A 14760-nucleotide genomic window follows, 5' to 3' on the forward strand; every position below is an offset into this window, starting at 1 on the left:
GAGTTTCCAAAAACGTATATTCATTTCAAAAAGCCCGCAGGCTAAGTACAAAAATTCGGGCTCGGCCCTTACAAATGTGGGGACCATCCCGATTTAAAAAACAACGAAAATTACACTAAGACTCGAGCTCGACTACTTCGGCTCCGGCGGTGTCAGGAGCGGCTGGCTCAGTAGTCGGGACCTCCTCAATGGCCTCGGCAGCAACAGGAGCAGCCTCGGAGGCGACCTCGGTCACTTCGGGGACGGCTACGGCCGCCTCGGCCAGACCTCCCTGGTCGGCCCCCGGAATTTCTGCCTCCGCCTTCGGCCTCTCGACCCCTGCTCCCGGTTGGAGCAGGTTCACATCAAAATCCGGGAGGAGCCGCCGCAATTGGTTGCGGAAATCCCGGAAGCCCTGAATCAGCCCGTTCACACCCTCCTCTGCTAGGAGGTCGTGAAACTCCTCCGACTCGCGGAAAAGCTTCACCGCGCTCTGGGCCTGCTCCCGAGCCTCGAGCTCCCGAGCCTCATGATATGCGGCCTTCCGCTCGAGGTTTCTTAATTCCCGCTCGAGCTCTAAGTGGCGAAGGCGGGCATTCCCCACCTCCTGCTCGCGAGAGGCCAGCGCCAGCTCGGCTCCAGCCAGACGAGCTTCTACGGCGCGCAGTTCGGACCTCGCCAACGTATGCGCGCCCTTTTCTTCATCGAGCTCGGCGGTCAGAGCTCGAATTCCTTCCTCGGATGCTCCAATTCTTTCTTGGAGCACCTGACGTTCGGCCTCGGAGGCCCGGTACCTCGCCTCGGCGGCCAGATACCTCGCCTGGGCCTCCTCATAACCACGCTGGCACCTCCGGGCCCGCTCCCGGTAGTCTTGGACTATGTGCATCAGCATTTCCGTCTCGTGCAAATGCTGTAAAAGAGACGAAAAGAAAAACATAAGGCGCTACGAGTAAAAATTTTTTACAAATTACACAGATGAAAAATTTTACTTACCCGGACGGCGTTGCAGCGGGTAGCGTCCATGAAAGCATTATAGCTCATGGACTGTATCCTGGCCCGGTCGGCCGGGAGCAGCGCGACTCGAAAAACTTCGCGCGCCACTCGAGGATTGTCGAGGGCTGAATCGCCCTCGTATACCGACCAGACGGGTGCAAGGGGCACCCGTTCCTCCGAGCCTGATGGGCCCAGAAGGTCAGCATCGGCTGGCCTAGGCGGAGCCGACCCCGAGGCTCCCTGACTGCTCCCCGGCTCGGAGCTAGGGGGCTGGGGTCGGACAAGCGGCCGATCTGACTGCCGCATCGCTGAAGCGGGGCGCGCAAGCGCGAGACCCGCAGGACTTCTCCCCTGGTCGGCAACTGAAGCATCCTGCCGACCAGGAACTTGCGCCAAGGGCACCGGGCATGGGAGCACCACCGAAGCTCCCCGGGAGCCCGAGCCCCTGGAATCCGCGCCCTCCCTCTGACCAGCATCGGGGTGCGCGGGGCGAGAAGGGCCCGCCTCGGAGTGTGCGGGGCGAGAAGGACCCGCCTCGGCCACTGCTGTCGCCGGGGTCGCTGGGGTCGCCGAGACCTTCTGCTTCTTCCTCGGCTCGGTAGGCTCGCCCGAGAGCTCAGCCGCCCTCTTTTGGAAACGGGCGTAGAGGACCTCGCTCTTGGTCACCATCTTTGCAATATCTGCAAGGGCGAGCAGGATTAGAACATTAGAACAGTAATAAAACGAAAAAGACACTGAAACTATCCTTACCGTGAGGACGTGCCGAGCTCAGGCCCACGTTCACTAAAGCGTCCTCACATATGAGGCCGTTCAGCAAAATGCCGTCCCCGAGGCCGCGGATGGTGTCGATGATCCCCTACTCACGTGGAGAAAGCTGGAGGGGTTTGTTGATAGACCTGAGCTGGGCCGGCCCCCACCTGGGGTCAAACCCCCAGGACCGTTCAGAACTTAGGAAGAAGAATTTCTTCTTCCAGTCATGAATGGACGAGGGGGCACCATGAAAAAGTGGCCGACCCGCCCGAAGGGCGATATAGAGCCACTCTCTGTCTCCCGAATTCGACTTAAAGATAAAAAGTCGCCGGAAAACGTTGACAGAAGTTGGAATCCCGTGCAGTAAGCACAGTGACAGGAAACCGATCACTGTCCTCCAAGCATTCGGAGCGAGTTGCGCCGGAACCAGCTGGCATACCGTCAGCAACTCATTCACGAAGCCGTGAAGAGGAAATCGGAGGCCGGCCCAGAGTGATTCCAGATACACTCCAATCCGGCCTACCGGAGGATCGGTTACCCGATCCCTTCGCCTGGCGGGTTCCAAACGGAACCCGTGAAGAGGGAAAAACCACTCTTCGGTCATTTCGACCTCCAGAACGCTCATGGTAGACTCAACCTCACTAGGGATAGAACCCATTACGAGGAAAAAAGAGGTTAAGAAAGAAAAAGGGGGACCTGAGGAAGACGCCGGAGAAAAAGAACTTCGGACTGTGAAAGGCTGAAGGAAGAAAAGCTGGAAGAAGAAGGCAATAAGAAGGGGACAGAGGGCCAGGGGAGGGTTTATATAAACCTCCCCAACAGCCCCGATCGGCAAAAAGAAAAGCCGCATCCCGTTGAGATGACCACACGTGTCGGTCCAAAAGACAGAACGACGCATTTAATTAGGGCTAGCGCTTCGAACGCCGAAGCGCCCCATCGGATCGTGCGGCCCCATCATGAACCCACGACGCGAGGACGCTTCGCAAAAGGTGTCCCAATAATGAGGCTTTTCGGGAAAGAAGAGACGCCGCCTATTAAAGACATCTCGAAGCGTCCGATAATTCAAAATGCGCAATAAATTAAAATTTTCGAAATCCGTAATGACCCAACTAAAGCTACTTCCCGCGCTCCAGCTGGTAGCCAACTGGAACTCGGAAGTCGGGGGGTAGTGTTGGGGGAAAAACCCCAAGTCATACCGCCACGGAGGCGCTCGGCCAAAGAGCGCCGACCGGAAAGGCGCTCGGCCAAAGAGCGCCGACCAGAAAGATGTTCGGCCAAAAAGCGCCGACCAGGAAGGCGCCCGACTAGAGAGCACCGACCAGAGAGAGCGCCAAGAAGAGGCGCTCGACCAAAGGGCACCAACCAGAAGGGTGCTCGGCTAGAGAGCGCCGATCCGAAAAGGACCAACCAAAGCACCAGGTAGGGACGCTCGGCTAAGAAAAGGCCGACCAAAGGACGCCAATCAGGAAAACGCTCGCCCAAAGGGCGCCGACCAGAAATACTGACTAGAAGCGACCCCGCCACAGGGCGCCCCGTCGGGCGACCGGCTCGGCTCGGCACCCCTGCCGAGCCGATGCCTTAACCAAATGTTCAACTTCCGCCTAACCCTCTAAGCCTGAGGGACCTGACAACTCCACTACAACCTGCCGCTATCTCCAAGCCATCAAGGCATAAGATCTCCGCAGGTATTCGGCACGACCTGCCATTAATGCATGAGACCCTCCCAAGTCTCCGATGCACTCAGTCATTTAATGAACACGGCTCAAGGCGATCTCCGGATCACTGAACCATCAAAGCGTATGGCTCTCCCTGACCGCCGGTTCATTCGGCAATAAATGCACTTACCATCCACGGACCCCAGGCCCACCACGGCCGGCGGTTCAACCACTCCAACAGGTCCGATCGACCGTGACAACTCCCTGGTTCCGGTCTGATTCGGCCTTATTCTCCACTACGCCATTAATGGGTCAAATCGTGTCCAATTATCACAAAAGAGGACAAAATTTCCCTGTCACCTCCCTGGTAACACAATATCCCTCTATAAAAGGAAACCTGGGGGAAAGGAGGAGGGGGACCGGAGGAGAGAAAAAAACGGCACAGACACAATTGAGGAAAAGATCCTCTTTATCTTATCCAAATATTCTCTTCATCTTCTCCACATATCTCTTCCTTGCTCTCTCCACATACTAGCCCCCTCTGACTTAAGCATCGGAGGGCCGGCGCCGGAGAGCCCGGCCACCGGCTTTTTTGCAGGACAGAACAGGACGCACTCTTCTCCGCTCTCTCATCCCCACGGAGGACGCAATCGGCCGGCGCACCGCCGTCCGCCCTCCCGGCAGCGGAGCTCCTCCTTCCCTGGTTTCGCGGCGGCCCCCGGGTCCAATTTCCAGCAACACTACCAAACACTCTTTACAGTTTCTTTTCCATCTATTCCTTCACCATCTACGTTTGAAAGGAAGAAGTTTACCTCTGGAGAATCTTAGAACCGATTGCCAACTTAATACTATTTGTGTTAACTATTGCAAGTACTTGAACTACAGGGCTTTACAGAAGCATGAAGCTTTTGGAGCGTATATCAACTGATGAGCAATCTCAGGCAATATTGGCAGAATGGTAACAGATTTTAAGGGAGGCAATTTTTTTCTTTAAAAGAAAGAAGGAAAAAAAAAAAAAAAAAAGAACAGACAGAAGAATAGTTAAGCATGAGATGCCATGTAAAGAGTCTTTCAATACAGAATACTTATAATACCATGTAGCTAGCTCTTGAATATAGAAATACTGATGATAACATGCAACCATGGAAAAATTGAACAAAACTTTACCATAGATCAAGAGATCATCAGAAAGAATTTTAAGCTTAGTACAAGTAATATAATATGTAAGCACAAGTTCAGGTTTCCATAAAAAGCATGAAGCTAGAAGACGCACTCAGATTTAGATCCATTTCTCAGCTGGTTAACAAGGTTATCTGCAAAGTGTTGAGGTCGCTTCTAAAAAGAAACTGCAAATGCATCATAGAGAAGACTTCAAGCCATCTGGCCATGAAATATGGAAACTCTACATGAGATGAGTGGAGAGAACATAGAGTTAGCATTTTAAATACTGGCACACATATATCCACATATATTTTAAAGAAGTTGTGTTAAAAGGAACAGTGTACAAGAATAATAAAAAAGTATGTCAGTGGGAAACATCATATACAAAAGAATCTCACACTCAGTTACCTGTACAGGCAGCAAGAACTAAGAATCCCTTTTCTCCAGAAACAAAATATCCTCCCTACCAAGAGAAGAGTTGTTGTACAGCTCAATTTGTACTCTTGTAAAACAAAGCTTATATCTAAGATTGATTCTCTAAAATGATAACATTGAGAAGTCTGCTCAGCACAAAATGCAGAAAAGAAAAGCTACAAAATGTTGATTTTTGTAGATTTCAGAGGATCATATTTACATGTAAACAAAATAGATCAGACACCAGTAACCTATTTATAGTATACCAAAATACTCTGAACTATGGCAAGGAAACACCATCAGGCACCAAGGTGACTGCAGTTGAGCCCACAGGTAGATCCACATAAAGTTGGGGAAGCACACAATTGGAGATACATGTATATGAATTATAAATCATGTTATTCTCTCTTTCTGTATAGACCTGAAAATCCGTGCTGCTGACTCTGTTGCGGATCTGGCATTGTGAGGCACAACCTTAATCACACGAGTCTGATTTTCTCTGCCACTAGACTGTGAAGGTCGGTTTGGACCGTCTGTAGCTGGGGCCATAGGAAAGAGGGGCAATGCATCGCTTTCTTCTTGTGCTTTCATACAAGGACTGCTTGCTGTACTCCCTTGCAACTCACTGTCTTTAGATGCCTGAAACTTCCAAAAACATGAAAATGCTTCACTCTTTGGATGTGACATGTTACACGAGCCCCGTGAGTGCTGGTCAATTTGTCCATGAGGCCCTAAGCCAGGCCATGGGTTTACTTGTTCAACTGCTGAGGATGAGATAACTGGGTTCACAACTGGAAGGCCATAAGGAGCAGGAAAGTAGTTTGGAGCAACAGGAGGAGCACCGGAGGGAACACCCATATTTTGTGGCTGATGAGAAGCTGGAACACCATAAGCTGGGTTCATGAAATCTCCAGCTGCTGGTGGTAGACTCAAAGGTGTGCAGCTTCCATAAACAGGGCCCATGAAACCACCAGTTGGAGGGCAAGGTCCAGTATAGGGCTTATAAACAAGTCCTTCTGAAGGTGACATAACTGGGACCAGCCATTGATTTGCAGGCAGATGGAAACACCAGGCACTTGGATTATTCTCCGGAGCCATGGACATAGGTGAGGGGGTCCCAGAGTACGGTTCATTTCTCGGAACCTGATCATGAAGACCTTGGTTAACTTCGTCTTCACAAGAAGGAAAAGTTGGAGCTCCTGCAGCGTTCTCTGATGGACACTCTGCATTCTGGTTTGGCTTCTGGAAACTATCTTTGTGTTTAACAGTCTGTAGCAGAGATTCTGTGTTTCCTTCAGGTGGTAGACTTTTACTTGGTACCTTTGCTGAAAATTTGTTTAAATAAGGATTGCCTTCAAGAAGTAGATGTGGTGATGCTGCAATCAACTTTTGAACCTGTTTGAGGTCATATTTTGAGGTCAGTTTGACACAAACTTAGGCTAAACCCGTGTTCTATGAGCATGATAGACTGTTTTCTAGTTATTTAACTGGTCTTGAGGCTGACTAACCTTTATTAATCTATGCAGCTCAAAAACTTGGAGTGCAAAAACTCTCTGTTGACTGCAAGAAATTAAGAACAAGCACTTAAAAGAAAAACAGAGAGAGAGACAGAGAGAGAGAGGGGGAGAGAGAGAAGCCAGCAACAATGATAAGCAAATAGCATCCCCAGAAAGTAAACGCCAGAGATCGATAATCATTTAATCAGAAGGACGATAATCATTTAATCAGAAGGACGATGATCATTTAATCAGAAGGACGGCATAGTTTTGGCAAGTGTTCCTTTATGACCACCTATTACTTCCTCATCAAAAAATAATATATAACTTAGCACAACAGCAGAACTTTTATGAATTAGTTCTGGATAATCACCTATTACTACCTTTATGAATCTAATTATGTCCATGACAAGATGTATGACATTTGATGGAAAGTGGGAAACAATAAGACACAAAAAAATGAAAAGAGTAGCAAGGTAGAGCATGTCTCATTATCCAGAACTTGGGAAAAAAAGATGATAAAATGTGTCAGAGCTGTACCTGAAAGGAGAACACAATAGTGTTTTCTGGACTTGAATAGAAAGAAAGGCCGGCTGTGAAGCATGTGAAGACTTTGTAATATGATACGTCGAATGGGTGAACATCAAGTTGTGTAACTTACAGTATGCTCAACAATGGTACTGCAGTATATTTTATCACCTATACATCCAAATCGGGTGATCTTGGAAATTGGAAAGCTCTGGAACCAGACTTGCATTTGCTATTTTATCAGAACAGACCATCTACTGACTATCGACGGATCAATTTTGTATCTGAGTACTGTAACAATAGATGATTTTATCATTGTCATGGTCATTCATGAATTGTCATAGCAAATGGGTTCAGCTAAGGATTGAACAGGGTTTTACAACCAATCTGAACAGGGTTTTGCAACCAATCTGTCATGGCTTAAGCTACCTTGCAGGTCCTCAAAAGAGACTACCCAAATCCGGATTTGGGCGAGGAAAAGAGTCGATTTTCCTCCCTGCACAAAGGAAGTTCTTAATGGAGACACCAACATCTTGGAAAGGCCTGATAACCTTTCTCTATGAATATCAGGTAGAAGAATTAGTCATAACAGGAAGGTGAGAAGTTGGTTATAATCATACTTCAATATTACCAATACTCAACCAGACTAACATGCAACCGATCGCATATGTTATAACAGATGTTTAAGCATTTATCAACTGTTATAAAACACCAACTAGAGCACTAAGGACAGCAGGAAAATATTTAGATTGCAACACTGCAAATGATAGACAATGCAAACGACTAGAAATAACATGGTGCTTACTTGACAATAGCTCTTCTCGCTTTCCAGAAGTGTTTTGGACCGATTACACCAACAATATCATCTGGAGATATCTCCCAGCCTGAAATAGAGTCCACCATTGAAGCCTCAGATACTTCGTCTTTTTTCTCCCCATCTTTCATTTCCAATCTGCCATTTTCCTTATCACCGCATTCTCCGTTGCACTTGTCAGCCGTACTTGAAGTTCCATGACTGTTCTCAAGTGATGGTTTGGACATTGATTTATTTCTTGCCCTTGAAGCATCCCTACTTTCTACTAAATTGATGTCATTCATGTTCTTCGGTCCACCTAAAACTCCATTACCACAAGAATCTCGAGAAAATCCTGTACTTCCATGGCGTGACTTCTCAAGAACATTTATGGTACTCTGGTGATCTCTATCTAGAGGCACTTTGGAAACATTTGATGGTTCTCCAAAATTTTCTCCCGATTCCTGGTGAGGTACAGACCTTTCTTTGAGATCTTCAATCACTAAAGTTTCTTTAGGTTTCTTCCCACCATTGTTTCTATCAAAATCTATCGACTTATCAGAAGTATTGGTTTGTTCAGAGGGTTTGTCATTAGCATTTGGGCATTGAAGTGAAGAGATGAATGTGGTAGAGGTATTTTTCTGTGGACTTTTGGAAATGAGAGCTAATTTTTCTGGGCCCATCAAAGGTGCGTCTCTATCTGAGCATGCACCAATTCCTGACTGAACAAAGGTTGGAACCCTAAAATCATCCTCATCATCCAACTTCTTCTCACAAGAGTTCTTTCCATTGGAGTCATGTTGACGTAGTGAACTACGTTCAGCAACCGATCCTGCAGCATTCAAAGATCTATTACTCGTATGCTTTATGGATCTTCGTGCAAATTCCATCCTTGTGGCATTGAGATTCATTCCATCAAAGGAACAGGAGTTAACTCTCTCAGATGAATGAGCTGGTGTATGAGCAGGCATATAAAATGGAGAGTAAACATTCCTCTCATGCCCACACCCCTACAGTCAGTAATACACTTGTTAGCAATCAATTAATGTTAATGTAAGAAAATAAATGGAATGACAGAGCTTTTTCCAAATCAAGTATATAGTTCTTCGACAAAGAGCACATTTCTCAGGCTAACAAGGCATATCTAATCTGGACTGCTATGGAGAAAAGGTTTGCAGCATGAGCTATAAAGACCATGAAGATAACTGCAGGTAATCTTTAACACTGTATGCATATCATGGTTAGAACAAGCCACCAAAAGTGCCAGTTGCACGTATCTTGACAGAAAGCAGAAAATCAAAACATGAATCAGGGAACCAGAAATGGAATGCAGAAGCACATAATTGATGGATGTTTAGGGCGAAAACTTTAACCAAATGACAAGCTAAAAGTGGAATTAGCTCATATTTGACAACGAGAGTATAAAGGCTTTTAACTTTCTTCTTGCTGGTTTATAGAGGTTGAAGCATGAAAAGCAGTTAGCATCAAAGAACTCATCCCAAAAATAAGAACATGATAGGTCATTGTTAAATGGCCTTGGTTTTCTTCATGTTAGTATCATTTTACTGAGCTAAAATGGACTAGTAAACTACATACATGTACGAGCTGATATGTAGAAGCAACATAATTCACTGAAGGTAAAAGTATTTCTTTTCACTGGTTCAGAAATCGATATATAGATATACCATCAAAATAATTTGTAAAAAGAATAACCTACTAGCAAGAAATGCAGGAAAATGAGGTTTAAAACAATGTATCATGGGGAAAAAAAAGCATTATAAAGTTTGGAAGACTTTCTCCCAAAGTTATAACAATTAAGATTCAGGCAATTGCTTCAAAGTGACAACTCTTAAAATAGAATGTATAATAAATGGTATTGTTCAATGCGATCACATGTGGTTTGTGATTGAAAAAATCAACATCATGATGGGAAACTAAGGATGACAAATGCAGAAAACATCAAGATGAGAACAGATGACATCGTACAACAACTTAAGCACTACGAAGAAGCCATAGAATTTGCAAATAACTGATTGCTGATAACATTAAAGCTAAACTAACTTCCTATTTATTGACTTTTAGAAGAAAACAAATCTTTCAATTAATTTAGGAAATAAAACCCTCTTTGGCATCACTTCCAGATTCCAGTTTTTAGTTTTTTTTTCCTTCTCAAAAACATGGAAACCAAGGGAGAAATGGAGTTTGCTAATCTCACTTCTATTTTTATTTTTTTTAAAAAAAATATATCTTAGTTTCACAAAATTTGGAAGCTGAAAAGTTTTGTTTTCTAAATTTTCTGAAGATCAAAGCTGCCCACCACTACAGCCACCAAACCCAACTAAGTGACCATCCAACAGGTTTCAACTTTTTCAGTTTTCAGAAAGAAAAAATAGAAATTGGGTTTCAGTTGGACAAAAACTGAAAAATGAAAACTGGAAAAAATGCCAAACAATACCTGAGCCTTCAAACTCATCAGTCTTTCTGTATTTAGCATCAACGGTACACTGATTTTCCAACATGGGAGCCACTAATTTACTAGCTTTCCAGCTTATTTATTATGATAGCATGCAAATTATTGTCACCTGGGCATTACATTTTCAATATATTGGTCCTGCACAGCATATGGGTAATATCGAGCATGAAACAGACAAACAGGGTTTTGATATTCATGGACAGCAATAACTGGATTTGCAAGGCAGAGGGCGACAATATCTGCACTTTCAGTTATTCAGCATCCAAAGCAAGCATATCAATATTCGCTCATTGCCTATGCTCACAACCAACTGCATGCCGCCACTACTGCCACCACGAACCTACCATCCTCTAGACCACAACCAGCCCTCCACCACTGACACCACCACTTCCATGCACAACAGACATGTCACCACCACCTGATGTTTTCCTTTGTTTAAATAAATGTTAAACAACAGTGACAAACACACATGTTTCATGCTTTCAATAAACTGGAAAGAAAACATAAACAACCAATTTATTTCATGTTTCGAGAAATAAGATAGATGGAAACAATGCCATGCACTGCCTTAGTTTAAAGAAAAATTATACTGATTGTATTGTAAAAAGTTACCAGGAATGTCAACTGCATTACTCAAAGAATACAATGCAATCAAATGTTCCTTAAGCAGCACTTCAACGAGAAATAACTTATGATATGTCATTGTCTTGTCGATAGTGAGAAAAATGACCTTAGCATTCATTTTGTCATGGATGAACATCATTGACCCGCATAAAGCCAGGCGCTCGTCTATGGAGGAAGCTGTATTAGTAGTTATGAAGCCCTTCCCCAACAGATTTACTCTTATTAAGCAACTGTTATGCTCAATAGAGTAATCACAGAAGGCAGGCATGAACCCCCATGATTTCAATATATTCTTGTAAGGCATCTAATAACATAGCTTTGCATCATTCAAATAAATCCTCACTATGCTATGTGTTTGATAACCAATGTAACAATATTATACCATCAGGTTCTCCATAAGAAGCTTGCAAATGTGAGGAATAGGGGAATGTTGGGAAGTCAAAAGCAATTATGTTTTACGATTTGGCCACTTAACCAAAGCAGTGAACGGCTATATATGTATGAGCACAAGCCATAGCAAGCGTTAACATAACATCACGAGTAGCAAACACGCACACACACACAACAAACCTATCAAACCAACTTGACACTCATCAAGAGTCCCTTATATGACCAATTACAGCATGCCCCTTGTGTTCATTAAACTGGAACAGCTTCTTTGATAATAGCATGATAAAAAAACAGTTCCAAAAACTTGACTAATATCGAACTAGAGTAGATGCCTGTGAGAGGATTGAATACCTGGCTTGACGAAGCCGAAGGAACTAAGGTGCTGGCGTTGGGAGGAGGAAGAGGCATTGAAGAAGCAGCTGAATTGAACCTTTGTGAAGGTATACTGAGCTGCTCGTAGAGTGCCATTTTGTTCCTCGGAGGTGCTCTGGGACCTCCTTTATCTGTATCATTCACATGGAGCCTTGGAAACAGAGGCCCCATGATCCTATCCTTCTCTTTCCCCCCTTTCATTGCGTTCAACTTCACCGACTTACCACAAAGCCGTATCAGCAAACCCAGAAAGCCGACGAAACTTAAAGAAATACTCCCCAACTCCCATCCACAACTGCTAATCCCTAATAGATCCTCCGAAAATCTCGAGCTCCGATCGTCCCGACTGAGAAAAGGGGTTTCTTCCAAATCGGACAAAGGTCAGAAGATGCCAAGCATATGAACCGAAACCGAGGAGAAAGAAAACGAATTCTTCCTTGCAATTTTCAAACTAGAGCAAAACAAAAGAATCCAAACCTTCTAGCACCGGTGGCACAGTGCATCCGAGATAGAAAGATCACACCAGAGGTCGAACAGTCTCGCAGTGAATCCCAGATAGAAAACCCCCTTTTTTCGCCGAGATCGAAGCAAAATTCGACGAAATTTCTTCCGTCTTCACACTAGAGCGAAAATAAATAAATAAAAATCCAAACCTCCTTTCACCAACAGTCGCAGAACCACGGCAAAAACAGAGGTTGAGCACCCTTACAGCGAACCCCAGATAGCAAAATCCAGTCTTTTCGCCGAAGTCGAGACGAAATCTGGAGAAAATCCTTCAGATTTAAGCCTAAAGAGAAAGGGGGGAAAATCCAAACCTCCGCTCACAGCAAAACCTCTTACAGTGAGTCCCTGAATAAAAATCCAATCTTTTTGCCGAAATCGAGACGAAATTTGATGGAAAAGACCTCTGGGAGCACAACTCAGCAGCCCAAATCCGATCTTTCGAAGAAAACAGCGACGGATCCCGCACGGCACGCAATACTCTCAGGCCAGAACCCTTCCCCAATCGGATCGCCGTCGAGAATATTGGGGGTGAGGAGGCCGGGAGTGGAGGAAGGGGAGGAGGTGGGAATCGAAAAATGGAAAGGAAATATCTGGAGTGGGGAAAAGATGCCACCGAGGATCCTGATATCTGAAGGAAATGGAAAAAGTGCCAGTCGCGGCGGGCCCACGAGGGGGCTTGGCATTAGGGTTTGTCTTAAGCAAAATATTAGGGTCTTGGATAAACCTTTGTGCCAAATGACACCATCCTTGGTCCACTCCCATTCTTGGCAATGGATCAGGTGGGTGTGGCTTTGGGGCTAGGTCTAGTCATCAGCCCTATGGTCCTTTGTGGTGCATGATTTGCACTGCAAAGAGTGTTCAACCCTAGATAGCTATTAACTAAGGTATGGTATACAACGTGCAAAACACATCACGTATAGCATGTAATACTAGCCCTCTATCTTTATGATCAAATGATATACTCGTCGTTTAGAACTGTACAATTTTTTATGGTGCAAATCGTGCACTGCAAAAAAAAATCAGTTCCATTGTCATCAACTACGTATTTTTTCACTTGCATGTTTAAGCTTGGTAGATTCATGATTCATGCCAAGTAGTTGAGCTATTAGTATGTGGGATTTAGTTAAGCTCATTAGATAGAGACTCGCCAGAATCTTATGTAAGTAAACAATCCAAATTTGTCATCTAACATAACCTGTCATGCTTAAATCTAGACCAAATTCTGGTCGAATATCTTAACCCAGCTAAACTGAATTTTGAAAGCGACTATGGCCTGCCCCCAACAGAATCGCCAGACCTAAATTTACTTGAATCTAGTTCGATAAAACTTGCGAGCCAAATTGACTCGAATACACTCATCCAAGTTAGAGTATGCATGACCCTTTGCCTCCCCCACAAATTAGACATGCTACCTGGATCTTGAGATTTGGATATGAATTAACATCCCTAAGTCCGCTTTTCTCCGATGTAATTAAGCTTGCAACTAAGATGATTAATTTGGTTGTATTTGGGTTTTATAGTTCAAATTCAAAATCGCCCACGATTAGATGGGCAGGCATTTACTTGGTATTTGTTTTAGGTTTCATAGTCAACAGCACTGCTGATGGTAATGGTATAGGTTATTGTACACATCTCCCTTTCTTGGATTAAAAACTAGTTCCACCAACCGTGTCTCATGATAAGGATAAGGTCGATCTCAGCTTACGGAGGGGGGCAAATGAGTTGGCACAACCCAAATTCCAGGGAATGGTGTGAATCATTGATCTCAATATCCCACCATGTGCTTTCCTCGATATTTTTAGATCTCTAATGCCCCTTTCCCCTTCCCCGTTGAAACATGAGGCCACAATTGGAAGACAAGTAGACAAAACGTTACGTTAGATTCTACGTGACCACTTCCCTATCTTCTCGTGGTCTGCTTGCATGGCTCGCGAACCTCGCTTTATCTTCCCATCAGAAAAGAAAGGGCTGAAAGAAATGAAGCGGAATTCTGAAGGACCGCACGAGCCCATAAAGAAAAAGAGCAGACGCCAAAAGGCACCGATGATGTGATAGGAGACTCCGCCGGTCTTATCACTGCATGTGGATGGAGACGTCCGCTAGGTAAATATGGCTTCGCACTAGTTTTTCGAGGTCCAGTTTCAAATTCGAACACGCCTTAGCCATATGAACGACATCTGGTTAGGTGATTGGGCGACCCTTGCGCCTCCCGAGGGGTTGCAGCGTCATGGTTGCTTTGACTCAATGGGGGGCATTTGGTGACCCCAATAGTATCACCATAGCCATTTAAATCTTCGCTGATTCAAATGCTGGAATGATTTAATCCTCAATGATCCATGATCAATATATTTAGTAGACCATGATCCAGTGATTAAAAATTTCTGAGTATCCAAGAGTAATTTATTTGGTATGGTACGGAGATCTAAGATCACCGACCACATAATACCATAAATACCCTTAATATATCTTAGATGAATTTTTTATGTATTTTTAATTCTCATAAATCAAAAATGTAAGTCAATATGCTAATTCCTATAATATCTTCATAATTTTGTCACATATTTTACTTTTAGTAGCCCTTATTATATATTTATTAATCATATAAAATATATTATAATAAAATATTAA

At 44.5% G+C, this 14760-nt stretch overlaps 1 protein-coding gene across 1 annotated transcript; it reads right to left on the bottom strand.

The window, feature by feature from the left end:
• Positions 1-5032: 5032 nt before the first annotated feature.
• ELF3 (hydroxyproline-rich glycoprotein family protein) lies at positions 5033-12740 on the bottom strand. Its single transcript, XM_008799678.5, has 4 exons — positions 11608-12740; positions 7782-8779; positions 6461-6512; positions 5033-6347 (listed from the first exon to the last, which is right to left on the bottom strand). The coding sequence occupies exons 1-4, from the start codon at positions 11827-11829 to the stop codon at positions 5346-5348; spliced, it is 2274 nt and encodes a 757-aa protein (XP_008797900.2). The 5' UTR covers positions 11830-12740; the 3' UTR covers positions 5033-5345.
• Positions 12741-14760: the final 2020 nt, after the last annotated feature.

The sequence above is a fragment of the Phoenix dactylifera genome, chromosome 1 (genome assembly GCF_051530095.1).
Source record: "Phoenix dactylifera cultivar Ajwa chromosome 1, Ajwa_hap1_PhDact_Kaust_v1.1, whole genome shotgun sequence".
Classification (NCBI taxonomy): domain Eukaryota; kingdom Viridiplantae; phylum Streptophyta; class Magnoliopsida; order Arecales; family Arecaceae; genus Phoenix; species Phoenix dactylifera.